The sequence below is a fragment of the Erinaceus europaeus genome, chromosome 5, assembly GCF_950295315.1.
Source record: "Erinaceus europaeus chromosome 5, mEriEur2.1, whole genome shotgun sequence".
Taxonomy (NCBI): domain Eukaryota; kingdom Metazoa; phylum Chordata; class Mammalia; order Eulipotyphla; family Erinaceidae; genus Erinaceus; species Erinaceus europaeus.
Genome location: NC_080166.1, coordinates 122,664,177 through 122,688,722, shown reverse-complemented (window position 1 = coordinate 122,688,722; position 24,546 = coordinate 122,664,177). Strand labels below are relative to the sequence as shown.

The window sequence follows — 24,546 nt, the reverse complement described above, 5'->3', positions numbered from 1 at the left end:
CAACATTTCTTGGGGGCTGGGCAGTGGCACACCTTGTAGAGCACACATGTGATAGTGCACAAGGACCCAAGTTCAAGCCCCTGACACTCACCTGCAGTTAAGCAGGGTTGTAGGTATCTATCTTTCCCCCCTTCTCTATTTCCTACTTCCCTCTCAATTTGTCTCAAAAATAAACAAATAAAAACAGCAACAACAAAAGATCCAACAATTCTATATCTTTACCATACCCTAGAGCCAAGTGATCAAAACTTCCTGGCAATGAAATAGTGTCAGAACAGGGATATAGCTCAGTTCATTATTAGAGCACAAGGCTGTATGCCCAAAGCCAGCAGCCCCTGATTCAATCCCTGGCATCACCTTAATTGGAGCTGAGTAGTGTGGTGGTCTCACTCTCATAAAAAATAAATATGATTTTTTAAAAGGTTTCTTTTTACCTGCCTGTAAGTTGTGCAGGGAATTAAGTGTTGAACCCTCAAGCATGAGGTCCTGAATTTGGTAACTGGTATTTTACTTGCTAGAGTGGAACTATGGTTCTCTCTCCTCATAAAAAAATATTTTTTAAAAATGTATTTTTTATTTTTTAAAATATATTTATTGGATACACATCCAGAAATTGAGTGGGGGGGAGGGACAGAGAGACACCTGCAGCACTGTGTCACCATTCACAAAGCTTTCCCCCAGCAGGTGGGGACCAGGGGCTCGAACCTGGGTCCTTGCGCACTGTAAAATGTACTCTCCACCAGGTGCGCCACCACCCAGATCCTAAAAAAAATGATTTTCTTTTTGAAAATAAAGAAAATGAGGGTGGAGGAGATAGCATAGTGATTACAGAAGAGACGCTCCCAAGTCCCAGGTTCAATTCACCACGCCACCATAAGCCAGAGTAAGCAGTGCTCTGGTAAAATAAAGGAAATGAAGCGGTATGGAGGATTATCTGTTCTGGATATATACTTAGAGCAAAAAGAAGCGTAAGGGATGGGGGGTCAGAGGCAAAAGGGGCCGGTGTTGGTTAAGTATATATGCTCCCATACCTAAGGACCTGGCTTCAAGCCCCCGTCCCCACCTGCAGAAGTAAACTTCATAAGTGGTGAAGCAGTGCTGCAGGTGTCTCTCTTTCCCTCTCTACCCGCTCCATTACCTCTCAGTTTCCCTCTCTGTCCTATCAAATTAAATAAAGTTTTAAAAAATCTTTAAAAAGGGGGTGGGGGGAAATGAAGCGGAGAGTGAGAGAGACCACACCATCAAAGCTTCCTTCAATGCAGTGGTGGCCAGATTCTAAGTTGGGTCATTTACATGGCAAAGCTCCACACTATGCAAGCAAGCTACTTTGCTGGCCATAGGGTCCCAATAGTGTTTCTTGTTCTGGTTACAAAGGTCAATGGTTTAAATATTTTATTATTATTACTGTTTTGATAAGAGAGACATATAGAGGGGAACATGATAGATAGATAGATAGATAGATAGATAGATAGGCATGAAAACTTTTTGTATGGCCATTATTCTGTCTCTCCAGCCCAGGTCAATGATTTAAAATTTAATTAAGCTTCAATTTACATTCACTTCTCAGTATTTATGATATACTTCACACACAAAAAAATCTTTAGATGTAATCTTATTATTAATCCAAGGGGTGAAGGATAATACAGGCAATAATCCTTAGAGCAGTAGCCTGGGAGTGGGACAGTAGATAGGCACTGAACTTTAAGTGTGAGCTCCTGAGTTCCATTCCAGGCATCACCTCTACCAGAATGATGTTCTGGTTCTCTTTCTTCCCTAACCCCCTCATTTTTCTTTCTTTTTCTCTCTCTCTCTCTTTTTTTTTTTTTTTGCCTTAGGGTTACTGCTAGGGCTCAGTGCCTACACTGGGTTGCATTGGATTGACCGGTGCATCCTGTGAGTACCCATTCATTGGGGAAACTGATGATCCTTCCTAACCAACTGAATCCACATGGATCCCAGTCACTTTCAAAGCCAGCAACAAGCAGCTCCTGACAGCTTTGCTGTTGACTGGCTACGGAAGAAGGGCAAACGCTAGAAGAAGTGCCTACACTACAAAAATCCACGGCTCTTCTGGCCATTTTTTTTTTTTAGATAGGACAGAGAGAAACTGAGAGGGGAGAAGAAGATAGAGAGGGAGAGAGAAAGACACCTATAGACCTGCTTCAATCCTTGTGAAGTGAGCCCCTCTCCTTCCCCCACAGGTGGGGAGCCGGGGGCTTGAACAGGGATCCTTGTGCGGGTCCTTGTGCCTTGTACTATGTGCTCTTAACCCAGTGTGCTGCCAACTTAGCTGCCCACCCTTTCATTTTAATAAATCTTAAAAAAAAGATTTATTAATTAGAGGAAATGAGGAAGGGAGAGAGAACCAGAGCATTAATCTGGCCTATGGGATGCAGGGGATCAAACTCAGGACCTCATTCTTATATTCCAAAGCTTTATCCATGGCACCACTTCCCAGGCTCCTTCTCTCTCTCATATCTACAGGTTACAATAAGGGCTGGGGTAATAACATAATGGTTATAAAAAAAAAAACAACTATAATGTCTGAGGCTCTGAAGTCCCAGGTTCCATTTCAGTTATTACCATAAACCAAAGTTGAGCAGTATTCTAGTAAAAACAACAACAACAAAACAAAACAAAAAAATCTTTAGAGTAAAATTCAGGTCTATTTCATACTGTCAACTTTAATTCATGTTAGACTTAAGCTAAGTTTTAAAAAAATAGGGGTGGGTGGATGGGGAAAACAGCATAGTGGTTACACAAAAGACTTTCATATTTGTGACTCTGAATCACTTAACACCCACCTTAAGCCAGAACTGAGCAGTGTTCTGAAAAAAGAAAGGTGTAGTAGGGAAGTTGATTTTTAAAAAAATATTTTATTCCCTTTTGTTGCCCTTGTTGTTTTATTGTTGTAGTTATTATTATTGTTGCTATTGTTGTTGGATAGGACAGAGAGAAATGGAGAGAGGAGGGGAAGACAGAGAGGGGGAGAGAAAGATAGACACCTGCAGACCTGCTTCACCGCCTGTGAAGCGACTCCCCTGCAAGTGGGGATCCAGGGGACTTGAACCGGGATCCTTTTGCCGGTCCTTACACTTTGTGCTATGTGCGCTTAACCCGTTATGCTACCGCCCAACTCCCAATGGAAGTTGATTTTAAGCAAACAACCAAAGACACTTACTTGAGCTCTTCTCTCTCCTTCTGACAATTTCCAAGGAAGTTTCCAAATTGGCAAGAGTGAATATGTTCATGGATCTGAAGAAGAAATGCTTCATTGAATTCAAAGGCTTGTGGGAACTGTTCTGTCAAATGCCACACACATTCCAAGAACTGAGTAAATACTGGTGAGACTTCCTTTAGGTCACCATCCAAGTGGCCACACCTAACCCAGAAAATACAAGATTTTAAAACTGCCTATAAAAGAAGTCCATTGCTCTGATTTTAAACAATTGTACACAAACCCAACCCAATCAAATATTACAATAGTAACATTACAAACTGTGTTTTTATTAAAACAATTTATACATATGAAATTTCAACTGCAATTTTAAAGTATGTTATCTTGCAATGATCAGGATTCAGAGAAAAAAAAGGAAAAGGAATAACTAGAAAAACTAACATAGGTAAGTGGTCTGAGATGTGCAGTAGGCACAGTGACGACTGCCAAGCATGAGGGCCCGAAATCAATCCCTTTGCATGCTCCAGAGTCATGTCTTGTTGTCTTTCTCTGTCCTTCTTCCTAACTCTCTCATTAATAAACAAAATCTTTAAAATGATTAACACAGGCAGGAAAATTGAAATAACAGAAAAAAATTTAACCAGTTTTCACATAAAAACTAGAGGCAGCTATAGGATAATGATTATTACATTTGCCCCACAAAAAAATACATCTCCCATCAGATATACACATTTATAAAGACAGACATGTGACACTTTAATTTACAGAATACATAAATGTGTAACTGTGACTTACCTCTCTGAAAATTTATGTCCAAAGGAGATCCAATCCTTTTCTATTAAAACCTTAATAAGAAAGAGTACAAAAACCACTTGTAACTAATTCTCTCTTTTCTGTTGTTGTTTTAAAATTAGTTAAACTGTATTATATTAAAAGCAATATTTATATTTTAAATTTATGGCTATAAGCCAAAGTATTTAAATTTTTTAATCTTTATTTATTTACTTATTGAATAGAGATACCCAGAAATTGGGAGGGAAGGGGGTGACAGAAAAGGAGCAAGAAAGAGAGACACTTGCAACACTACTTCACCACTCACAAAGCTTTCTCCTTGCAAGTAGGGACTGGGGGCTTGAACCTGAATCCTTGCATATGTAACATGTGCCCTCAACCAGGTGTGTCACCACCAGCTCCCAAGAGGATTATTATTTTTTTAATTATAGAAAAAGATAACAAGACCCTGGACTAGGCCAAGGAGGCTGATCAACAATATTGTTGCTTTCCAAGTGTGAGTCCCTGGATTCAATTCCAGTACTGAATAAAAATGAACAAACAAATAAATATACATACATAAACACAGAAAGAAAAAACACTTTAGTTCAGGCTATCTCTTTCTCAAGAATTACAACAACAATCTTTTAATTTGCTTATCTGTTATATGTGTATGGCATAAACATAGGAAAATGTAAATAAAATGTTACCAAGGGCTAATTAACTCTGGGTAGTAGACTGGTGTAGATATTTTAAATCCTTATTGTTATTTTTATTTATTTATTTTACTTATTTTTAGAAAGAGATAGAGGGGCAGAGAAAAAAATGAAAGAGACCACAATATAAAAAATTCCTTCAATGCAGTTGGGGGCCAGGCCTGAACCTAGTTCACATGCACGGCAAAGCTATCACACTATCCAAGTGAATGATTACAATGGCCCTGGATGTTTTAAATCTTTTGTCTTATTTGTACCTGACATTAACACTTAAAGTGGGGTAACTCACTCTTATCCCTAAATCAGAAAATTACAGGCCTATATCCCTGATGAACAGTGATGTAAAGATCCTCAACAAAAATCTTGGCAAACCAAATGCAACAATTTAGCAGGAGAATAATTCACCAAGACCAAGTGGTATTCATCCCTGGAAACGGGTGGTTGAACACTTGCAAGTCAATAAATGTAATCTACCATATCAACAAAAAGAAAGATAAAAACCCCTTGGTAATATCAAAAGATGCTGAAAGGGTATTTAGCAAGGTCCAACACCCATTTAAGATAAAGACCTCCAAAAATTGGGAACAGAAAGACCATTCCTCAACATAATAAAGACCACTTACAACAAACCCACAGCTAACATCATTCACAATGGGGAAAAGCTGAAAGCTTTCACCCTAAAATCAGGAACCAGACAAGGATGTCCACTATCTATTATTATTCAACACAGTCCTCGAGGTCCTTGCCACTCAAGTCTGACAAGAATGATATCCAAAGTATATATATTAGAAAGGGGAAAAAATTAAATTATCACTGTTTGCTGATGACATGATGATATACCTAGAGAATCCAAAAAAAAAAAATTAACAAAAACTACTAGAAATTAATAAATTGAGTAAAGTAGCAGGATATAAAATCAATGCACATAAATATGTGGCATTTCTGTATACAAACAAGGAATCAAGAGGAAAGGGAAATAAAAAACTGTCAATTCCACTAACAAACCCCAAAAGATAAAATACTATGGGGGCCAATCTCATGAAGGAGGTGAAGGAACTTTACAAGGAAAACTATAGGACACTATTAAAAGTAACAGGAAAAGACATACAGAAATAAAAGAACACTTTTGTTTATTGTTCCTGGGGAGAATAAACATTATTAAAATGACCATTCCAACTTGGAAAAAAAAAAGCATCAAACAAATTGTTTCTAAGACATGTGAGATATATGGTATTTATCTTTGGGATGTGGGAGAGTGGAGATGCATAACTTCTGTGTTGAGTGTGGTGTGGAACTATACACTGTCATCTTCAAATCTTGTTATTTACTATTAATTCCCCCCTCAAAAAAAAAGATCGTTCTATCAAAAGCAGTCTACAAATTCAATGCAACCACTATCAAGATTCCAATGGAATCTTGCCACTGGCCCCCACCTACAGGAGGAAGGCTTCACGAGTGATGAAGCAGGGCCGCAGGTATCTCTCCCTCTCTATCTCCCTGTTCCTCTCAATCTCTGGTTGTCTATATCAAATAAATAAAGATAATTAAAAATAATAAAAAATAAATATTAAAAAATTAAAAGAAAGAAATTGAGAGAGGAAGGGAGATAGAGAGGGAGAAAAAGAGACACCTGCAGATCTGCTTCACCACTCATGAAGCAGACCCCCTGCAGGTGGAGAATGGGGGCTCAAACCAAGGTCCTTGTGCTTGGTAACATGTGCACTTGACCAGATGTACCACCACCCGCCTTCCAGTGGCATTTTACAAGGAAATAGAACTTGTTAAAAAATGTGTGTGAAACAACAAGTAAAAATGCAAAAACAAACAAGCAAAAAACCAACCATGAATAATAGCCTAAGGACTTCTGAGAGAAGTGCTACAAAACAACAGTAATTAAAAATGCATGGCACTGGGTAGCGCACCAGGTTAAGCACACATAGTACTAAGCACAAGGATGGCACAAGCACCCAGTTCAAACCCCTGGCTCCCCATCTGCACGCGGGGGGGGGGGGAGGTTTGTTGTTGTTGTTGTTGCTTCACAAGTGGTGAAACAGGTCTGCAGGTCTCTCCCTCTCTGTCTTCCTCTCCTCTCTCAATTTCTCTCTGTCCTATCCAACAACAACAACAATGGAAAAAAGATGGCCTCCAGGAGCAGTGGATTCATAGTGCAGGCACCAACCCCAGCGATAACCCTGGAGGCAAAGAAAAAAGGATGACACTGGAATAAAAATGGACACTTGGATCAATGGAACAGAATCGAAAGCCCAGAAATGAGCCCACACATCTATAACCACCTAATATATGACAAAGGGACAAAAATATATGCACCCCCATGCTTATAGCTGCACTGTTCACAATTAAAGATTGGAAGCAGCCTAAATATCCATCAACAAATGACTGGCTAAATATGTTATGGGATATATAACATGGAATACTTCTCTGCAATCAAAAAAAGGTAGTTATTCTTAGTGAATTAAGTAAAGAGGTGAAAGAAAACTACCGGATGGTTTCACTAAGATGTGAAATTCAGAGAACTGATATACATTAGCTTGCAAAACAAACAAAACACTGGAAAACACAAGCAAACAAACTGACTCTAAGACCTTGTAAGAACTGTGGTAGTTATCACTGGAGGGTGGGGGAGCACAGAACTTCGGTGGCTGTTGTTACTATTCCCTGCAACCTTACAATCTTGTAAACCACTATTAATCACATATTTAAAAAAGGTTGGGAGTAGGGATAGATAGCATAGTGTTTATGCAAAGAGCAGTTTCAAAGTCCCAGGTTCCAAATTTCCCACGATGCCATAAACCAGAGCTGAGTAGTGATTCAAAAAAAAAAAAGTTATGAAGAAAAAATGATAGTGTGACTGAAGAAATGTTTATGTTCAAATTAAAATTCAGTGTGGAGTTGTACCCCTCTTATCCTATGGTTTTGTCAGCATTTCCTTTTTATAAATAAAAAATAAAATAAAATAAAATTCAATCAAATGGTGACATGTAACCTTTTGAAAGAACAATCTTTCTTTTATCTGTTTTCTATCTCAACTCCACTGAATAGGCTTCTGGGTTAGGTTTATTATTTTTTTTCAGTCTAGTCTAAACATATTTTCTCAGTATTTATTATCTGTAATTTCATTATATAATCAGTGAAACAGCTCACTTGGGTAGTGTGCGGCTTTGCCGTGTGTGCCACGCAGGTCTGAGTATGACCTCCACGGACTGAAGGAAGCATCAGAGCTGTGTGGGATCAGGTGCTTAAGCTCTGTTCCTTGTGCACTCTAACAGGTTGCCACTGCTAGGATTCTCATTTGTTTTTGATATATGGTCATAATTTCATAGTCTACATTTTAAACTTATGACAGGGAAATATAGTCGGTAGAACGCTCTAGAATCATTAAACACAATTCCTTCTTTATTTCAGTGTGGTAAAACAGTGCTGCAAGAGTTTCTCTCTCTCTCTCCCTCTCTCTCTCTCAATATATATATATCCCCCTTCCCTCTTGATTTCTGTCTCTATCTGATAAATAACAAATACATAACATGATTTTTTTTTTTTAAGGAGAACTTTAGCTTCAAAAAACAGAAAATCTGGGTAGGGGCACACAACTTTGGTGGTGGAAGTGGTGTAGGATTATACTATTATCTTATAAATTACTAACACAAAAATTATAAAACATTTTGCAGGGAGTCGGGTGGTAGTTTCGCACGTGGCGCGAAACGCGAGGACCGGCAGAAGTATCCGGGTTCGAGCCCCTGGCTTCCCACCTGCAGGGGAGTCGCTTCACAGGCAGTGAGGCAGGTCTGCAGGTATCTATCTTTCTCTCCTCATTTCCGTCTTCCCCTCCTCTCTCCATTTCTCTCTGTCCTATCCAAGAACGACGATATCAATAACTACAACAAAAAAACAACAAGGGCAACAAAAGGGAATAAATAAATAAATAAATAAATTTGCAGACACAGAAAAAAGCAAACAACAAAAACTCTAACTAGAAATTTAATCCTGAGATATAAAACATACTTCCTAACATGTAATTACAATTAGCAATACAAAGGAGTTTCAAATAAAAAGTTTTTCCTATAATAAAAAATTTAAATACTCTTAAATACTCATCATATTTGCTAGATAAAAACAAAGGAGGTGGTCCATGAGATGGCGCAGAGGGTAAAACACCGGACTCTCGCGAGTGGGGTGGTAGCAGGGGGTTAAGTGCACCTGGCGCAAAGCACAAGGATCCCGGTTCCAGCCCCAACTCCCCACCTGCAGGGGAGTCGTTTCACAGGCAGTGAAGCAGGTCTGCAGGTGTCTGTCTTTCTCTCCCCCTCTCTGTCTTCCCCTCCTCTCTCCATTTATCTCTGTCCTATGCAACAACAACGACAACAATAATAACTATAATACAAAACAAGGGCAACAAAAGGGAATAAATAAATAAATATAAAAAAAGGAAAAAAATTAAAACAACAAGAAAAACCACTGGACTCTCAAACAGAAAGTCCCAAATTTGATCCATGGCAGCACATATACCAAAGTGATGTCTGGTTCTTTCCCTCTCTCCTCCTATCTTTCTCATTAATGAATAAATAAAATCTTAAAAAAAAAAAAACCAAGGGAGAAAAATACTGAGTATTTCTATTTAACATTTATGAAAAAAACTTTACTCAAGAGGTGGCACAATGTGTATCAGGCTAATTCAAGGTTTCTCACCTACTGACTTTCTTCTAGATCATTCTCTATTACAGGGGTACCTGTGCACCACAGGATACTAGCAGAATCCTTGGTTCACATCATCACATACACACTAGTTGCATTCCTCCCTTTAGCTGTAACAATAAAGTGTCCATGGGAGGACACAGTCTCTCCTACTTAAGAACTACAGGCCTAAGCTAGTAAATGCTTACCATAAATCCTTTGATTGTCCTGTAATAGGAATCCAATAAAAGAGAGCCAAGGGAACAAACCTGGGAAGTCCTATCCCAGCCATCTGAACAATGTACCAATACACTTGCATTTTCAACCATTATTGCCTAAAAAGAAAAACCATATAACTTTTATTCAAGCAGCATACATTCTAGGTAAAACAAAAAGTTTGACTTGCTAAAAATCATTAGTAAGTGTAATATTATAAAAAGTTAACCGCAGCAATCTGACCCGGGGCCCAGGTATACTCATATTTAGCACAGAAGCCTATATAACCTCCAAGTCCCTGCCTGTCTGGTCTTGCAGTCCATGGCCCCAGTTGGGAACAGGCTGCACTCACTTTAGGTCCAGTTTTCCTTAAGTGGCGGAATAGGATGACCCAGCCTCCCTTCAGAGAGAGGGGCAGTCCTCACCATTACCACTTTATAGTGAGGGGCAAGGTCCTAAAGAGGACCTCAATAAGGTTTATGAGGATGTTCCTGAAGGAAGTGACCAATGATGGTGGACAGAGAGATCTATTAGAGGTCTAGGTCCATGATATCTATGTGGGAATCTGACTAAGGCCCCAGGTGATGGGGTGGCCTGGTAGTGTCCAGAACCATTAAGTGACCCAGTCCTTTGCTCTTTCCCAGCTTTTGTAGTCCTCTCTTTATCTGACAAGCTCGGGCTTTCTCTCAGCTGTGGAAGCACTGGCCGCCCTTTGTTGTATCCAAACTGTCATTAGGTTTATGGGCTCTCATGAGTTTTATGGCCTCAAGTTGGTGAGGAAACACAGCTAGGATTTTAGTGGAGTCTAAGTTAACGTTAACTTTTCCTGCATTTACTTGTTTGATGATTCTAAAAAAGGTTATCATAGAAATAATAATTGTCCTTTAGGGACAATAGATTTTCTTTTGGCCAAATGTATACACTGTTTCTTTTAAAGACTATCAAGGAGTGACAACGATGCTAATGCTGTCAGGAGAGATTAGGAGATATACCTTACTTTCTTTTGCGTAGTTAGTTGAGAAAGTAAGAGTATTTGAGGGAAGTAAAGTATGAGGTAGGAGAGGAGGGTGTCTAAGCCTAAGTAATAAATATTTCATTGAAAACTTTCTGGTGCCTTTTTAAGGACATTTTGTAAGACTGTTGAGCTTATTAGGTCTAAGTCTAATCACAGAGAACTATTAGACACCACCTTCTGCATCCCAAAAGGAATTTTGGTCCACACTCCCAGAGGGGGAAGAATGTTAGGAAAGGATGGCTAGAGGGCTCTGGAACCCAATTCCATCAAGATCAAGAGAGAGAAGAAGGGGAAAAGGAAAGACATTTAGCAGTAGTAATAGGTGTGACACAGAAAGGAAGAGAAGGCAGGACCACAGAAAACATGGGCGGCAGGGACAGGCAGTAGCACACCTGGCTGAGCACACATACTGCCACCTATAGGGACCCAGGTGTGAGCTCTCATGCCCCACCTATAGGGGGGCTGCTTCACAGGCAGTGAAGCAGGTCTGCAGGTGTCTATCTTTCTCTCTGTCTGTCTCTGCTCCCTTCTCAATTTCTCTATGTGTCCAATCAAATAAAAACAAGAAAAAAAAGAAAGAAAAAATGGACAAAAATATAGAGAGGCAGATAGAAAGATAGGCAGGCAAACAGATAGACAAATCACCATAGAAATGATAGTCAACCCTTATCTGTAACCTAGGGAGAACCACTGCAGTTTCCAATGGACAAAATGGGGACACAGAGCTCTGGTGGTGGGAACAGTGTAGAAATGTACCCCTGCTGGATTGTGATTTTCTTTTAATTTTTTTTTAAGTTATCTTTATTTATTTGTTGGTTAGAGATAGCCGGAAATCTAGAGGAAAGGGGGTGATGGAGATACTTGCAGCACTGCTTCAGCATTCGCAAAGCCTTCCCCCGAAGGTGAGGGCTGGGGGATCGAACCCAGGTCCTAGTGCATTGTAACATATGCACTCAACCAGGTGCACCACCACCCAGCCCCATCTTATAATTTTCTTTCTTTTTTTCTTTTTTTGTTTTATTTACTTATTTATTATTGGCTAGAGACAGAGAGAAATTGAGAGAGGATGGGGAGATAGGGAGAGAGACAGAGAGACATCTGCAGCCCTGCTTCAGCACTTGTGAAGCTTTCTGCCTGTAGGTGGGGACCAGGGGCTTGAACTTGGGTCCTTGTGCACTATAACGTGTGCACTTAACCAGTTGGGCACACCTTCTGGCCCCTAATTTTCTAAATCAGTATTAAAACATTAAAAAAAAAAGTTAAGAGTCTAGAAGGTGGTGCAGTGGATAAAGTGTTGGACTCTCAAGTGTTAAGTCCCAAGATTGATTCCTGGCATTGCACACACAGACTGATGATGTAGCTCTTTCTCTCTCTCTCTCTCTCGCTCTCTCTCTCTCTCTCTCATTAGTAAATAAGTAAACAAACAAATCTGAAAGTAAGAAAGGAAAGAAAAGAAAGACGGAAAGAAGGGAGGAAGGGACGAAAACTTGCCTGTAGTGGCCCAGGAGATGACACACTGGATAAAGTGTAGGACTCTCAATCATGAGGTCCTGAGTTCAACCCCTAGCACTGAATATACTACAGTGATGTAACGTTAAAAACACTGTTACAAATTGAGAGTTTGTTTTTTTAAGTCCCTTTACTATGTACTACACTGTATTTTTAAAGTTCAAACTAAAGCGAGCATCATGAAAAAAAGGAAAAATAAAGATCTTTTAACTGGAAGAGGTAATAGCACCCAAAAGAAAATAAATGCAGTCCTTCCAACCATTATTAACCTGAAACCACAAACAATGAAGAATTACCTTTGTTAAGAAGATTGCAGCATCAATAACAGCTTTGATATGTCGAAGCCATCCTGAGCCCTCCAAACCAGAGTAGAAATCATTGACAGAAAGTCCCTTGGTACCATTGACTAGAAAAGAGGAAAAAGTATTTCATTTACAATAGGTTTAGTCTCTCTATTTCTACTGAAAGTCTCTTATAATAATAATTAAGTGGGGGGAAAGGACAAAATAATTAGATAAATGAGGAAGTGCTATAAACTCAATAATGGATTTTGCGATACATGCTCCATTTCTTGAGCTTAAAGAAAAGCTTCACTGTATTGCACCAAAGTAAAAGACTCTGTGGTAGGAGAAGAAGGGCTCAGGTCTTGGAACATGATGGCAGAGGAGGTCCTAGAGGAGCTTGAACTGTTATGTGGAAAACTGAGAAATGTTACACAAACACAAACTATCATATTTTACTGTTGACTATAAACCACTGATCCCTCCCCCCAATAAAAGGAAAAAAAGAAAGAAATGGTCCAGTGGCATGGGAAATGGCACAGTGGGGAAAGTGTCAAACTCTTAAGCATGAGGTGTGGGGATTGATTCTTGGCATTGCATCTTCTAGAGTGATACTCTGGTTTTCTATCTCATTTTCAATAAGTAAATCTTTAGCACAAGTATCTAAAGAATGAAATATATAAACAATTTTAATTCCAGACTTTTATTGGAAAGTTGCTTTAGTGTTTGAAGGGAACAGTATTATAAATTAATCCTTCTCATATTGATTAATCAAGAATATCTATGTAACAAAGGCAGTTTTTAAATGATTAGAATTATACTATTGAAAACATTAACAATTAATACAAATTAGCTACTGAACATCTGAAATGTGGATAGTGCAAACTGAGATATAATTGTCAAATGCACAATTCAGTTTCTAAAACAAAAGACAAAAAAAGTAAAATATCTCCTGTTAAGATAATAATTTTAGGGGCTGAGTAGTGGCACGCCTTGCTGAGTCATGTTACAATGCACAGCTCCCAGTGCCCGCCTGCAGAGGGGAAGCTTCACAAGTGGTGAAGCACTGCTGCAGGTGTTTCCCTTTTTCTCTCCCTAGCTCCCCCTTTCCTCTTGATTTCTATCTCTACTGAATAAATAATAAAAGTAATTATCTTTATATACTAGGTTAGTAAGTATATTATTCTAATTAATTTGTTTTAGGTTTTGAATATGACCATTTTTTTGAGAACACAAAACATTTTAATTGCCTAATATTATGTTGTTTACATTAAACAGCAATACATTTCTGCCAAAACTACCCAGAAGATGAGCACTAATCATACCTTCCAGTAATTTCTGTAGGCTGGATCTCATAACATGAATATTTTCAATTCCAACAAATTGAAATCTAATATTAGAATAGTTGTCTTCATTTTCATAGCCTTTTCCTGCTGCTCTGTTAGCCATTGCATTCAGCTAAAATTTTAAATTACAGAAATTTAGTGACAAATCTATTTTCTCTTTGAATTCAGTTCACCAAAATGTCCTAAAACATTAAGTCATGCTTTGGCTAGAATAAAGTTAAAGACTAAATATGCTATAATTTGTTGATATGTAAAACATTACATTATTATCAGTAAAGGATACTATAGAATAAGAATATGACTACTATATGAAAGTCAGAAAAGAGATTACCCACAAATGATTCATGAAACTAGTCAGTTTTCCACATTATAATACAAAATAAATATGTAAATGGAAATGTCTCCCATCTAAATCCTAAAGTGACTTAAAGGTGAATAGAGCTAGGGACATTTTCTTTTACAGGATGAACATGAGAGTCACTTCAGAATAAGACTAGAGCACTTAAACAGTCAGAAAAATCACACTACTGAAATATGCATATTGTCTGATATCCTCCAAATCAGAGACTACTAACTACTAGAGGCCCACAAAATATATAGCTTAATACAGCTTCAAGAATTGAGTTCAAAATAAACTTGTCTCTAGGGAGAAAAGTACGAGTAGACCCCTGGTCTTTAATTATTAGATCATATGCTATCAGAGGTCCACTTAAGATTTAGCATGTTAATTCTTTCAGGCTAGGATTTTACAGAGCACATAATTATTAATAATATAGTCTTATGAACTTGGATGTAACGGAATCCAATTTGGAAGAAAAACATCATTCATCCATGGGATCAAAGTCCTGGTTTAAATTGTATTTACTAACTAACTGGCTATTCAGCACTCATAATGACTAAAGAGTTAGATATTGACATTTATTCCACATTTGACTATTCTATATTTAGTAAAGCAATAAAAGGAAAATGCATTTTCTTTGCTTCTTTTGCCACTCGGGTTATCGCTGGGCCCTGGTGCCTGCACAACAACTTCTTATTTTTCTTCTTTTTTCTGTGTTTTAACAGATGAGTGAGAAGAGAGAAACATATAGGAAAGACACCTGAAGCAGCACTTCATAGTGATGTGTGTACTCTACCAGGTGAGCTACCACCTGGCCTGAAAAAATTAATTTTCCATATAGGCATCAATTTCCTCTTCTTTTTAAAATTTATTTCTTGGACAGAGAAAAATTGAGAGGGGAGGGGAAGACAGAGAGGGAGAGTGGCAGAGAGACACCTACAGCACTGTTTCACTCCTTGCAAAGCTTTCCCTCTGAAAGTGGGGGCTGGGGAATCTGAATCAAGGTCCACGCGCAATGTACCACGTGCGCTCAACCAGGTGCAGTGGTCTGGCCCTCACCAATTTTTTAAAAATGTGGAACAATTCATGAACATGCACGTCATCCTTGCAGAGTAGCTAGATAATCTCTATATTATCCTGATTTTAGTATATGTACCACTGAAATAAGTACTATATAGGCATCAATTATAGAAATAAAATATATTCAGGTTGGGAGATAGCTCACCAGGTAGAGTAAACACTTACCAGGAGCTAGGACCCAGGTTCAAGTCCCTGCACTACATGGGAGCACTATACACAGGACTGAGGGAAGCTCCAGGAATGGTTCAAGTGGTGTTATGGTGTCTCTACTCTTTTTCTCTTCCAACCTGATACACACACACACACACACACACACACAGAGACAGAGAGAGATGTAGTGAGATAGAGATAAGATGGATGGATGGATGGATGGATGGATGGATGGATGGATGGATGGATGGAAGAATGGATGAATGGGTAGATAGGTACTAAGCAAACATACAATGAAACTTCCTTCAATGTGGTAGGGGGCCAGGTGTGAACCTAGGTCGTGCACAGGACAAAGCAACATACTACCCAAATGAGTTACTTCTCTGCCCTTTTCCAATCTGTTTGAAATTGAAAGGAAAAAAAAATTGGATCAGTGGGTCATATAGGTATAAGATCCCAGTGGGGGGGTGGAGTGGGGGGGGAGGGAAGATATTAAGTCCTGAGAAATAGATCATCCTTAAACCAGATGCTTAGAAAGTCTTGTATCACAATAACTTTTCATGTTTAATACTACTTAAGAATAGTTCTAGCCAATTAACCTATCAGATATCACAAGGAAGTAAACAAATATTTTTACTAGTACTTTAAACATGGAAAAAGGATTTCCTTTTTATCAAGGTAAGTTATCAATTTCCTATTTTAATATTTTAATACAAATTTACTCAAATTAATTTTCTATTTTCTACGTGTGTGTGTATGTGTGCAAATGCATGTGTGTGTGAAAGAGAGAGCGAGCATGATGATGAGAGTTAGTTAGAAAATAACTACTATGGGTGAGGTATATTAACACCTATCTTGGGGAAATGGAACCACACCTCTGTAAAAACAATAATCCTGTGGAGGGGAAGACCAACAAAATGAACAAGAATTATAACAAATGAAGAAAATATAGAAGAAAAAAAAAAAGGAAAAGAAACAGCTACCATTCCTTTCAATAAAGCTGCCTAAAATTGTGTTCTATACTGCTCACTCGCTTTTTCTCATCGCTTTCTCTTATTTGCTCATCATTCCAGACTTTTGAAGAAATCCTCACTATAATTCTGCCAATGTCCTTTTGTGTAGCCCACCAGCTCTGCATGCGATGCTATAATGAAAATTGAAAGTAACGTTAGCTATTACTTAAATTGGAGTATTTTAACTACTTTAGTTCTAGGATTCTATCTTATTTAAGTGTGTTTTAAAAAAAGGAGGGGAAGGTGATTCCTGATATTTACACCAATGATAAAAATTCAATCTTAAAATATAGATGAACAATTATTTCCTGTTCACAGTAATTTTACAGTTCAATGTCTCCTAAGTTAACTATTTTTTTCTTATCTTCAAATTTAGGTCCATATTTTAATTGTTCTGCAAACTAAAAACTCCATCAAAATAAATACTAAGAATTTCTGATTTTTATTCACATTATTTAGTATTTCTTCCACAATAACAAAGAGACCTAAATATTATTGAGTCCCCCACCTAAAATTCAGCTTTCCCAAATTTATATTTCAATAGATAAAATAAATTACCAAAATTACCATCAGGAGTTTTGGGAATTAATTTTTTTTTCCTCCAGGGTTATTGTTGGGGCTCGATGCGGGCAGTATCCACTGTTCCTGGTGGCCACTTTTTCTTTTTTTTATTGGATAGGACAGAGAGAAATTGAGAGAGGAGGAGGGGGAGATAGAGAGGGAGAGAGGAAGAAACCTGCTTCACTACCTCCCTAATACTTCCTCTCCACTTTTCCAAGCTTTGGGTCCATGATTGCTCAACAATTTGTTTGGCTTTGTATGTTAACTCTCTTTTCAGTCACCAGGTTCCAGGTGTCATCAGGATGCCGGCCAGACTTCCCTGGATTGAAGACCCCACCAATATGTCCTGGAGCTCAGCTTCCCCAGAGACCCACCCTACTAGGGAAAGAGAGAGGCAGACTAGGAGTATGGACCGACCAGTCAACGCCCATGTTCAGCGGGGAAGCAATTACAGAAGCCAGACCTTCTACCTTCTGCAACCCTCAATGACCCTGGGTCCATGCTCCCAGAGGGATAGAGAATGGGAAAGCTATCGGGGGAGGGGGTGGGATATGGAGATTGGGTGGTAGGAATTGTGTGGAGTTGTACCCCTCCTACCCTATGGTTTTGTTAATGAATTCTTTCTTAAATAAAGAAAAAATTAAAAAAAAGAAACCTGCTTCACTGTTAGTGAATCATCCCCCATGCAGGTGGGGAGGGTGCTTGAACCCAGATCCTTGCCCAGGTTGTTGTGGTTAGTACTAGGAGTTATTTTATCGGTACTATATTGGTATTATATATACACATTTATTTCATTAGTTATTTTAATGAAAGAGATACAGGGGTGGAGGAGCTTAAATGAGGGGAAAAGAGAGAGGGAGGGAGAATTAAAGGGGAAAGGAGGGGAAGAGAGACAGAGACAGAGAGAGACAGAGGTAGAGACAGGTAGGCTAGCAGGCCCCAACGCATTGTTTAGCTCTGATTTATGGTACTGCCGGGGTTGAGCCTGGAATCTCAGAACCTCCAGCATATAACCATTAAGCTATCTTCCGAGTCCTAAATTGGCATTCTTTAAAAGATTGATTTCTGTGGTCCAGGAAGTGGCACAGTGGAGAAAGCATTGGATTCTCAACCATGAGGTCCTGAGTTCGATCCCCGGCAGCACATGTACCAAGAGTGATGGCTGTTTTTTTCTCTCCTCCTGTCTTTCTCATGAATAAATAAATAAATTCTTTAAAAAAAAAAAAAGGTAGATTTCCTTAGTATCATCAGCCTTAGTTCATTAAAAACTAGGATTCACAGACTTTTTTTTTTTTTTTTTTTTAATTTTTACCAGAGCAGCATTTAGCACTCAATCCCAGGACTGAATCTGGAATTTTGGAGTTTCAGGCATAAAAGTCTTTTTACATAACTACTGTGTTATCTCCCCTGCCCCAGATATTTTAAACATATGCAAATTGACAGTTCCCATTAACCGAAGTAACAAAGACAATCAAAGGAACAGATTATATTATATCCAAGATACATACTTTGGGCCTGGTGTCTACAACATACATATAGCGATTGACTGGGTTGGCTTTACTAATGGCTTGAAGCAAATGTTCATCTTCCAGGCACCTGGCACTGAATCCTGACAGTGGCTGACTACATCGACAAATGGCAGCCTAATTGAAAAAGGGACAAAAACATATTACTCAAAGATGTCTGAAACAGGCCTTTTAAAAATGCTAAAATGAAAAATTAGTAACAAATCTGCAATTGGTATAAAAAATCTGCAGGGCAATTAAGAGGCCACTGATTTAAAAAACCGTCTTAGAATTAAATACTACTTTAAAGTTCAGATATTATCTAGGTTTCCCAATATCCTCTTCTGTTAAGTAGTCTATGTGCACCTTTACCTGGTTTAATGAGGGGAAAAAAAGGTACTAAAAGGTAACACCATGTCAATTCTCTATCATGTAATCTACTTACTATAAGCTTACATTCTGTGCTCTAATCAGATCACAAGACACTGAATTCAATCTCAGGTAAAAAGTAGTCAATGTACATAGAACAGGATTTTTCTGAACAGTAACTTATTTTCCAATGGCTTTTATATCGTTAATTAAGAATCATGAATCTTTATACAAAAAGAGAAATGAAATATTTTCAATTCAAATTTGGTCAATCTACTAAGGTAGAAATAAGTATAGGAGTACTGAATGTTGTATTAATATTTACTGTTGGGGGGCTCAGGCTGTGGCACAGCGGGTTAAGCACACAGGGCGCAAAGCACAAGGACCAGCAAAAGGATCCCAGTTCGAGCCCCCGGCTCCCCACCTGCAGGAGGGTTGAATCACAAGCAGTGAAGGAGGCCTGCAGGTGTCTATCTTTCTCTCCCCCTCTCTGTCCCCCCTCCTCTCTCGATTTCTCTCTGTCCTATCCAACAACCATGACAGCAATAACAACAACAATAATAACAGTAACAATGATAAACAACAAGGGCAACAAAAGGGACAAAAAGCCTCCAGGAGCAGTGGATTTGTAGTGCAGGCATCGAGCCCCAGCAATAACCCTGGAGGCAAAAAAAAAAATTGCTACTCTTCTGCTGTTCTTTATCTCCTCCTTCCCTCTTGATTTTTGTGCTCCTATCAAATAAATAAATAAATACATAAATATTCTTATTAAAAAATTAAAGGAGGGATGGGAAAGATAGTATGTCTATGCAAAGAGAGTCTCATGTCTGGGGCTCCAAGTTCCAGGTTCAATCCCCTGTACCACCATAAGCCAGAGTTGGCCAGTGCTCTGGTAGAAAATAGAAAAATCAATGAATGAATGTGGTCTGGGAGGTGGTGCAGTGGATAAAGCACTGGATTCTCGACCATGAGGTCCCAAGTTCAATCCCCGGCAGCACATGTACCAGACTGATATCTGGTTCTTTCTCGCTCTCCTATCTTTCTCACGAATAAATAAATTCTTTTTAAAAAAGAAAAGAATCAATGAATGAATGAATGAATGAATAAGAGCAACCCAGGAGGTAGTACTGTAGCTAAAGTATTAGGCCTAGGAGCATGAAGTCATAAGGTGAACTCCTTTTGTCATATTTGCCACAGTGTTACTCTGGTTCTTTCTCATTCTGATGCTAGTAAATAAATCTTAAAAAAAAAAAAAAGATGGTATATAAATTTACACATTTTAAATGCACACAAAAGACTATTTTCAGAGATAATTTCTACAGTTTAATTCCACACATAAAATGAAACCATGAAAAATTTCAGCTCAACTTTCCAATACAAAGCTGCATCCAGTGGGGGACAGGTGGTGGTGCACCTGGTTGAGCGCATGTTACAATATCAAGGACTTGGGTTCAAGCCCCCAGCCCCCACCTGCAGGAGGAAAGCTTTGCGAGTGGTAAAGCAGTGCTGCAGGTGTCTCTCTGTCTTTCTATCACCCCCTTCCCTCTTGATTTCTGGCTGTCTCTATCCAATAAATAAATAAAGCTAGTAAAAAAAAAAAAAAAACCCACACAGTGGTCTAGCGGATGGTGCAGTGCATAAGGCAATGCATTCTCAAGCATGAGGTCCTGAGTTCAATCCCCAGCAGCACATGTACCAAAGTGATGTCTGGTTCTTTCTCTCTCTCCTCTTATCTTTCTCATTAATAAATAAAAACTGCATACAAACATGGATGTATCAAATAGAGGCCATAACCAGTCATAGGCCTAGGGCTCTGTTACAAAAGTTTATCAGGAATTTGATTACAAAGTTTTACTTTTTAACCTCTGATTCCTTTCCAAAACCCAGATAAACTTGTGATAAATCTAAAATGAGGGGCTGGGTGATAATTCACCCAGTAGAGTACATCTTTTATTATGCACAAGGACCTTAGTTCAAGCCTGGGTACCATATGGGTGCACTCTTACTTATAAAAGTAAGTGTTGTCTTGACTAGTGAAGCCCTCAAGATGTATTACATTACCTTTGTAAACCTGAAAGAGAATTTTCCTACCTCTTTATCTTGATGATAGTAGGAAAGAACTGGGAATCTTCCCTTGCTCCGGAACTTGGAACTACCAACAATTATTGGTTTGCTTGCTATTTGGGGAACATAAAGTTCTCTGGGGTAAGTTTCACAAATCTGTGGATAGTAAATAGAATATAATTATTCCAGCCATAGGTCAAAAACCATGACATTAAGAACCACCTTTATTCTCTGGTACTAACATTTTCTCTTTCTACAAAATCACAAAGTTACCTTGTATTCGCGGTTTGCATCAGACAACTGCCAATTTGCATTTGGCACTCCCATCCTCTTATATTCCTCAACAAGGTCAATGAGCTGCCAACCTTGTAAACGTTCTGAATCATTTTGTTTGGGATTATAAGAGAATGCATAGAGATCTTCATATTTTGCTATAGTGTACAGGATACATAAATGTTAAAACACAATCTACGGGACTTAGCACTATCAGTAAAAGCAATTTTTCAGTTTTACCTCTCTATTTTTCTTTAAATTCTTTGATGAGATATTTAAAGTCAATTTTTCCTTTTTTTTTTGTTGTTGTTGTTTGTTTTAGACAAGATACAGTAAGGTAGAGAGAAAGAGGCCACAGAACTAAAGATTTTCATGGGGGAGGGGGGTATACTGGGCTCAAACCTGGGTTGCACGTATAACAAAGCAACAGACTGTGCAAGCTTTTTCATTGCCTCTATTTTCTCATTCTCAGTTCTCTGAGGTAAATGACTATGCCAAAAGGTGCACATAACTGAGACTCAATGTATAAAAGGCAGTAAGTATTACATTAGACTTAAATGTTAAAGTCTCAAACTACAATATTGCTTTTTCCCCCGAAAATAAATTTCAAAAACACAGATAATTATTTCCCACTTACCACTTTCCCCAAATGAGATGTACAGAAAGACTAGTGCTGTAATGAAATACTAGAACATGAAATTGCATGTTCACCCACCCAGACAGAGCTAACAAAAAATAAGTTGCTTCATATACTCCAGAGAATACTTATTTCTAAATAAAGAATTATCCTTTCTATAACATCTGGCTTAATTTGGGTCAGTGGGATGTTGTAGGTTTTATGAGTTAGAAGAATCAACATACAGACCTATTTCTAAACCACTACCTGCCCCCCGAAAATGGACCATTGAGTAACCAGTATGCTTTGTGCCCCTGGAGAGATCTACATATGTAATTTAAACCATGTGCCAGGGCAGGGGAGCCTCTAGATTATTACGGCATACGCACTGATCAGAGTACTCTACAGGTTCTATATATTTTTTTCTCTCTCTCTTATCTTTTAATTTTATTGCCAGCAGGGTTATTGCTGGGGCTTGGAGCTGGCACACTGCTCCTGGCAGCCATTTCTCTCCCCCGATTTTTTTTATTAGGTAGGACAAAGAAAAATTGCGAGAGGACAGGGAGATAGAGAGAGGGAGAGAAAGGCAGACATCTAGGGGCTGGGTGGTGGCACACCTGGTTGAGTGCACATATTACAATGTGGAAGGACCTGGGTTCGAGCCCCCAGTCCTCATCTGTAGGGGGAGCCTCATAAGTGGCAAAGCAGTGCTGCAGGTGTCTCTCTCCCTCTCAATCTCTAGCTGTCTGTAACAAATAAAGATAACTAAAAAAAAAAAAGAAAGACAGACACCTGCAGATCTGTTTCACTGCTTGTGGAGCCTTTGCAGCTGAGGGGCAGGGGCTCAAACCCAGGTCCTTGAGCTTGGTAATATGTGCACTTAACCAGGTGCGCCACCATGCAGCCCCCAGGTTCTATATTTCTCTCAGTCCTACCTCTACACATGTCCCTCATGTTCCACTTATAAAATACATATACTATTTATCTTAGTATTTAATTTGGATAGAAATAAAGACAAGTCAAGAGGGAAGGAGGGGAGAGAAAGAGACATCTGCAACACTGCTTCACTGTTTCTAAAGCTTCCCCCTGCAGAAGGGGACTGGGGGCTGAACCTGGCTCCTTGTATACTATAATGTATGCACTCAATCAAGTGTGTCACCACCTGGCCCCCTCATGCTCCACTTTAATAAGCCGCATATACTAATTTCATGGCTCTGAGAAGCCTGTTTAGCAATATCCATTTCCATGCCATTCCCCTTGTGGAGGATATGGAGCAGGTACTTGAAAAGCATGTTAACCTATGTACCAGCAACTGTAATATAAACCATTAATGCTCCCTCCAACCTTAAGACAGTAAAAGTTTAAGAAGGTAGTATGCTAATGGTGAGCAACAAAGTTTAACGATATTAACATAGTTTTTAAAATCTTTACTGTAAATGGTTACTTTTTATTATTATATTTTCCTTGGAAATCACTCTTAATTATAACTAAAGTCAGAAATTTCTTATTTCCAGACCAATTTTTTTTAATAGAAGGCATAAGAACCTGATTTAAGAATAACTGAAAGTAGAAAATAACAATAATGAGACATTAAATATAGAATCTTAGATAATCCATCTCAAGATTAAGCTTTGGTCTCTAAGAACAATACCTTGTTTTGACAGTTGTAGCAAAGAGTTATAAATATCATGGCAATCTCTTTCTCTGGGAACAACAAAATGCACAATCCTGAAATTTTTGCACTGAATCACAAGTGGGCATCCAGAAGTCGTCAAAGGCAATTTCTCTACTGAGGCAATATGGTGGTGCAGTATCTACGGCATGAGAACAAACTGGATCATCAGGTAAAAAGCATTCAGCGTCTTATTCTGTACCAGAAGGCACAAATGCTAGAAATGTGCCCTTCAGAAAGGGGGAAAGACAGGAGCATGTGGCACACATCCAGTTGTTAGAGGGAGGTGACCAGAGGGCTCTGAGCTCCAGTTCCATTAAGAGCTAGAGAGAGAAGAGAAATAAAGGAAGGACATTTGGAAGTAGCAATAGGTATAGGTATGACTTAGAAAGAAGAGAATGCTGGACCACAGAAAAAATGGTCAAATATATTTATAGAAATAATAATCGGGAGTCGGGCAGTAGCACAGTGGGTTAAGCGCACATGGCGCGAAGCACAAGGACCGGCATAAGGATCCCAGTTTGAGCCCCCCAGCTCCCCACCTGCAGGGGAGTCACTTCACAGGTGGTGAAGCAGGTCTGCAGGTATCTGTCTTTCTCTCCCCCCCTCTGTCTTCTCCTGCTCTATTTCTCTCTGTCCTATCCAACAATGACGACATCAATAACAACAATAATAAAAATAACCACAACAACAATAAAAAGACAACAAGGGCAACAAAAGGGAAAATAAAGTTAAAATAAAAAAGTCCTAAAAAAAAAAAAAAAGAAATAATAATCAACCCATATCTGTAAGCTTGGGAGAACGATTGCAGTTTCCAATGGAGTGGATGGGGATACAGAACTCTAGTGGTGGGAACGGTGTGGACTCATGACCCTGTTATATAATTTTGTAAATCAATATTAAATCACCAATTAAAAAAAGAAAAGAGGTCAAGTATCTGGAGAAAGAAAGTGAGACAGTGAAGCAGCACTCATCTCTGGCATGTGGCCGTGCCAGGAATTAACATGGGGCCTCTAGCAAACAAAATCTGTGCTCTACTGATGAACTCTTTCCAGCCCCCAGGTTTTTGCTTTTAAATATACTTTAAAAAGGCTCAAATGTCAAATAAAGAAAACAAACAAACTAACCAACCTATGGGGTCCAGGTGGCAGTGGTGTACCTAGCTGAGTACACACATTACTA

General features: G+C 38.8%; 1 protein-coding gene across 7 annotated transcripts in view; it reads right to left on the bottom strand.

Annotated features, from left to right (window-relative positions):
• The window catches only part of MTMR6 (myotubularin related protein 6), a 48,992-nt gene that overhangs the window by 10,308 nt on the left and 14,138 nt on the right, over nucleotides 1-24,546 (bottom strand). For 2 of the 7 annotated variants that reach the window (XM_060191735.1, XM_007528614.3), the window contains exons 3-11: nucleotides 23,344-23,506; nucleotides 21,077-21,234; nucleotides 20,831-20,959; nucleotides 18,374-18,508; nucleotides 13,701-13,833; nucleotides 12,391-12,500; nucleotides 9,564-9,689; nucleotides 3,974-4,023; nucleotides 3,182-3,382 (exon numbers count right to left, since the gene is read on the bottom strand). In XM_060191735.1, the coding sequence (XP_060047718.1) occupies nucleotides 3,182-3,382; nucleotides 3,974-4,023; nucleotides 9,564-9,689; nucleotides 12,391-12,500; nucleotides 13,701-13,833; nucleotides 18,374-18,508; nucleotides 20,831-20,959; nucleotides 21,077-21,234; nucleotides 23,344-23,506 (1,205 nt within the window). Of the gene's footprint in view, nucleotides 1-3,181; nucleotides 3,383-3,973; nucleotides 4,024-9,563; nucleotides 9,690-12,390; nucleotides 12,501-13,700; nucleotides 13,834-16,321; nucleotides 16,436-18,373; nucleotides 18,509-20,830; nucleotides 20,960-21,076; nucleotides 21,235-23,343; nucleotides 23,507-24,546 lie in introns of all 7 variants that reach the window. The other 5 variants (XM_060191736.1, XM_016190606.2, XM_060191731.1 and 2 more) reach the window with 4 other exon arrangements.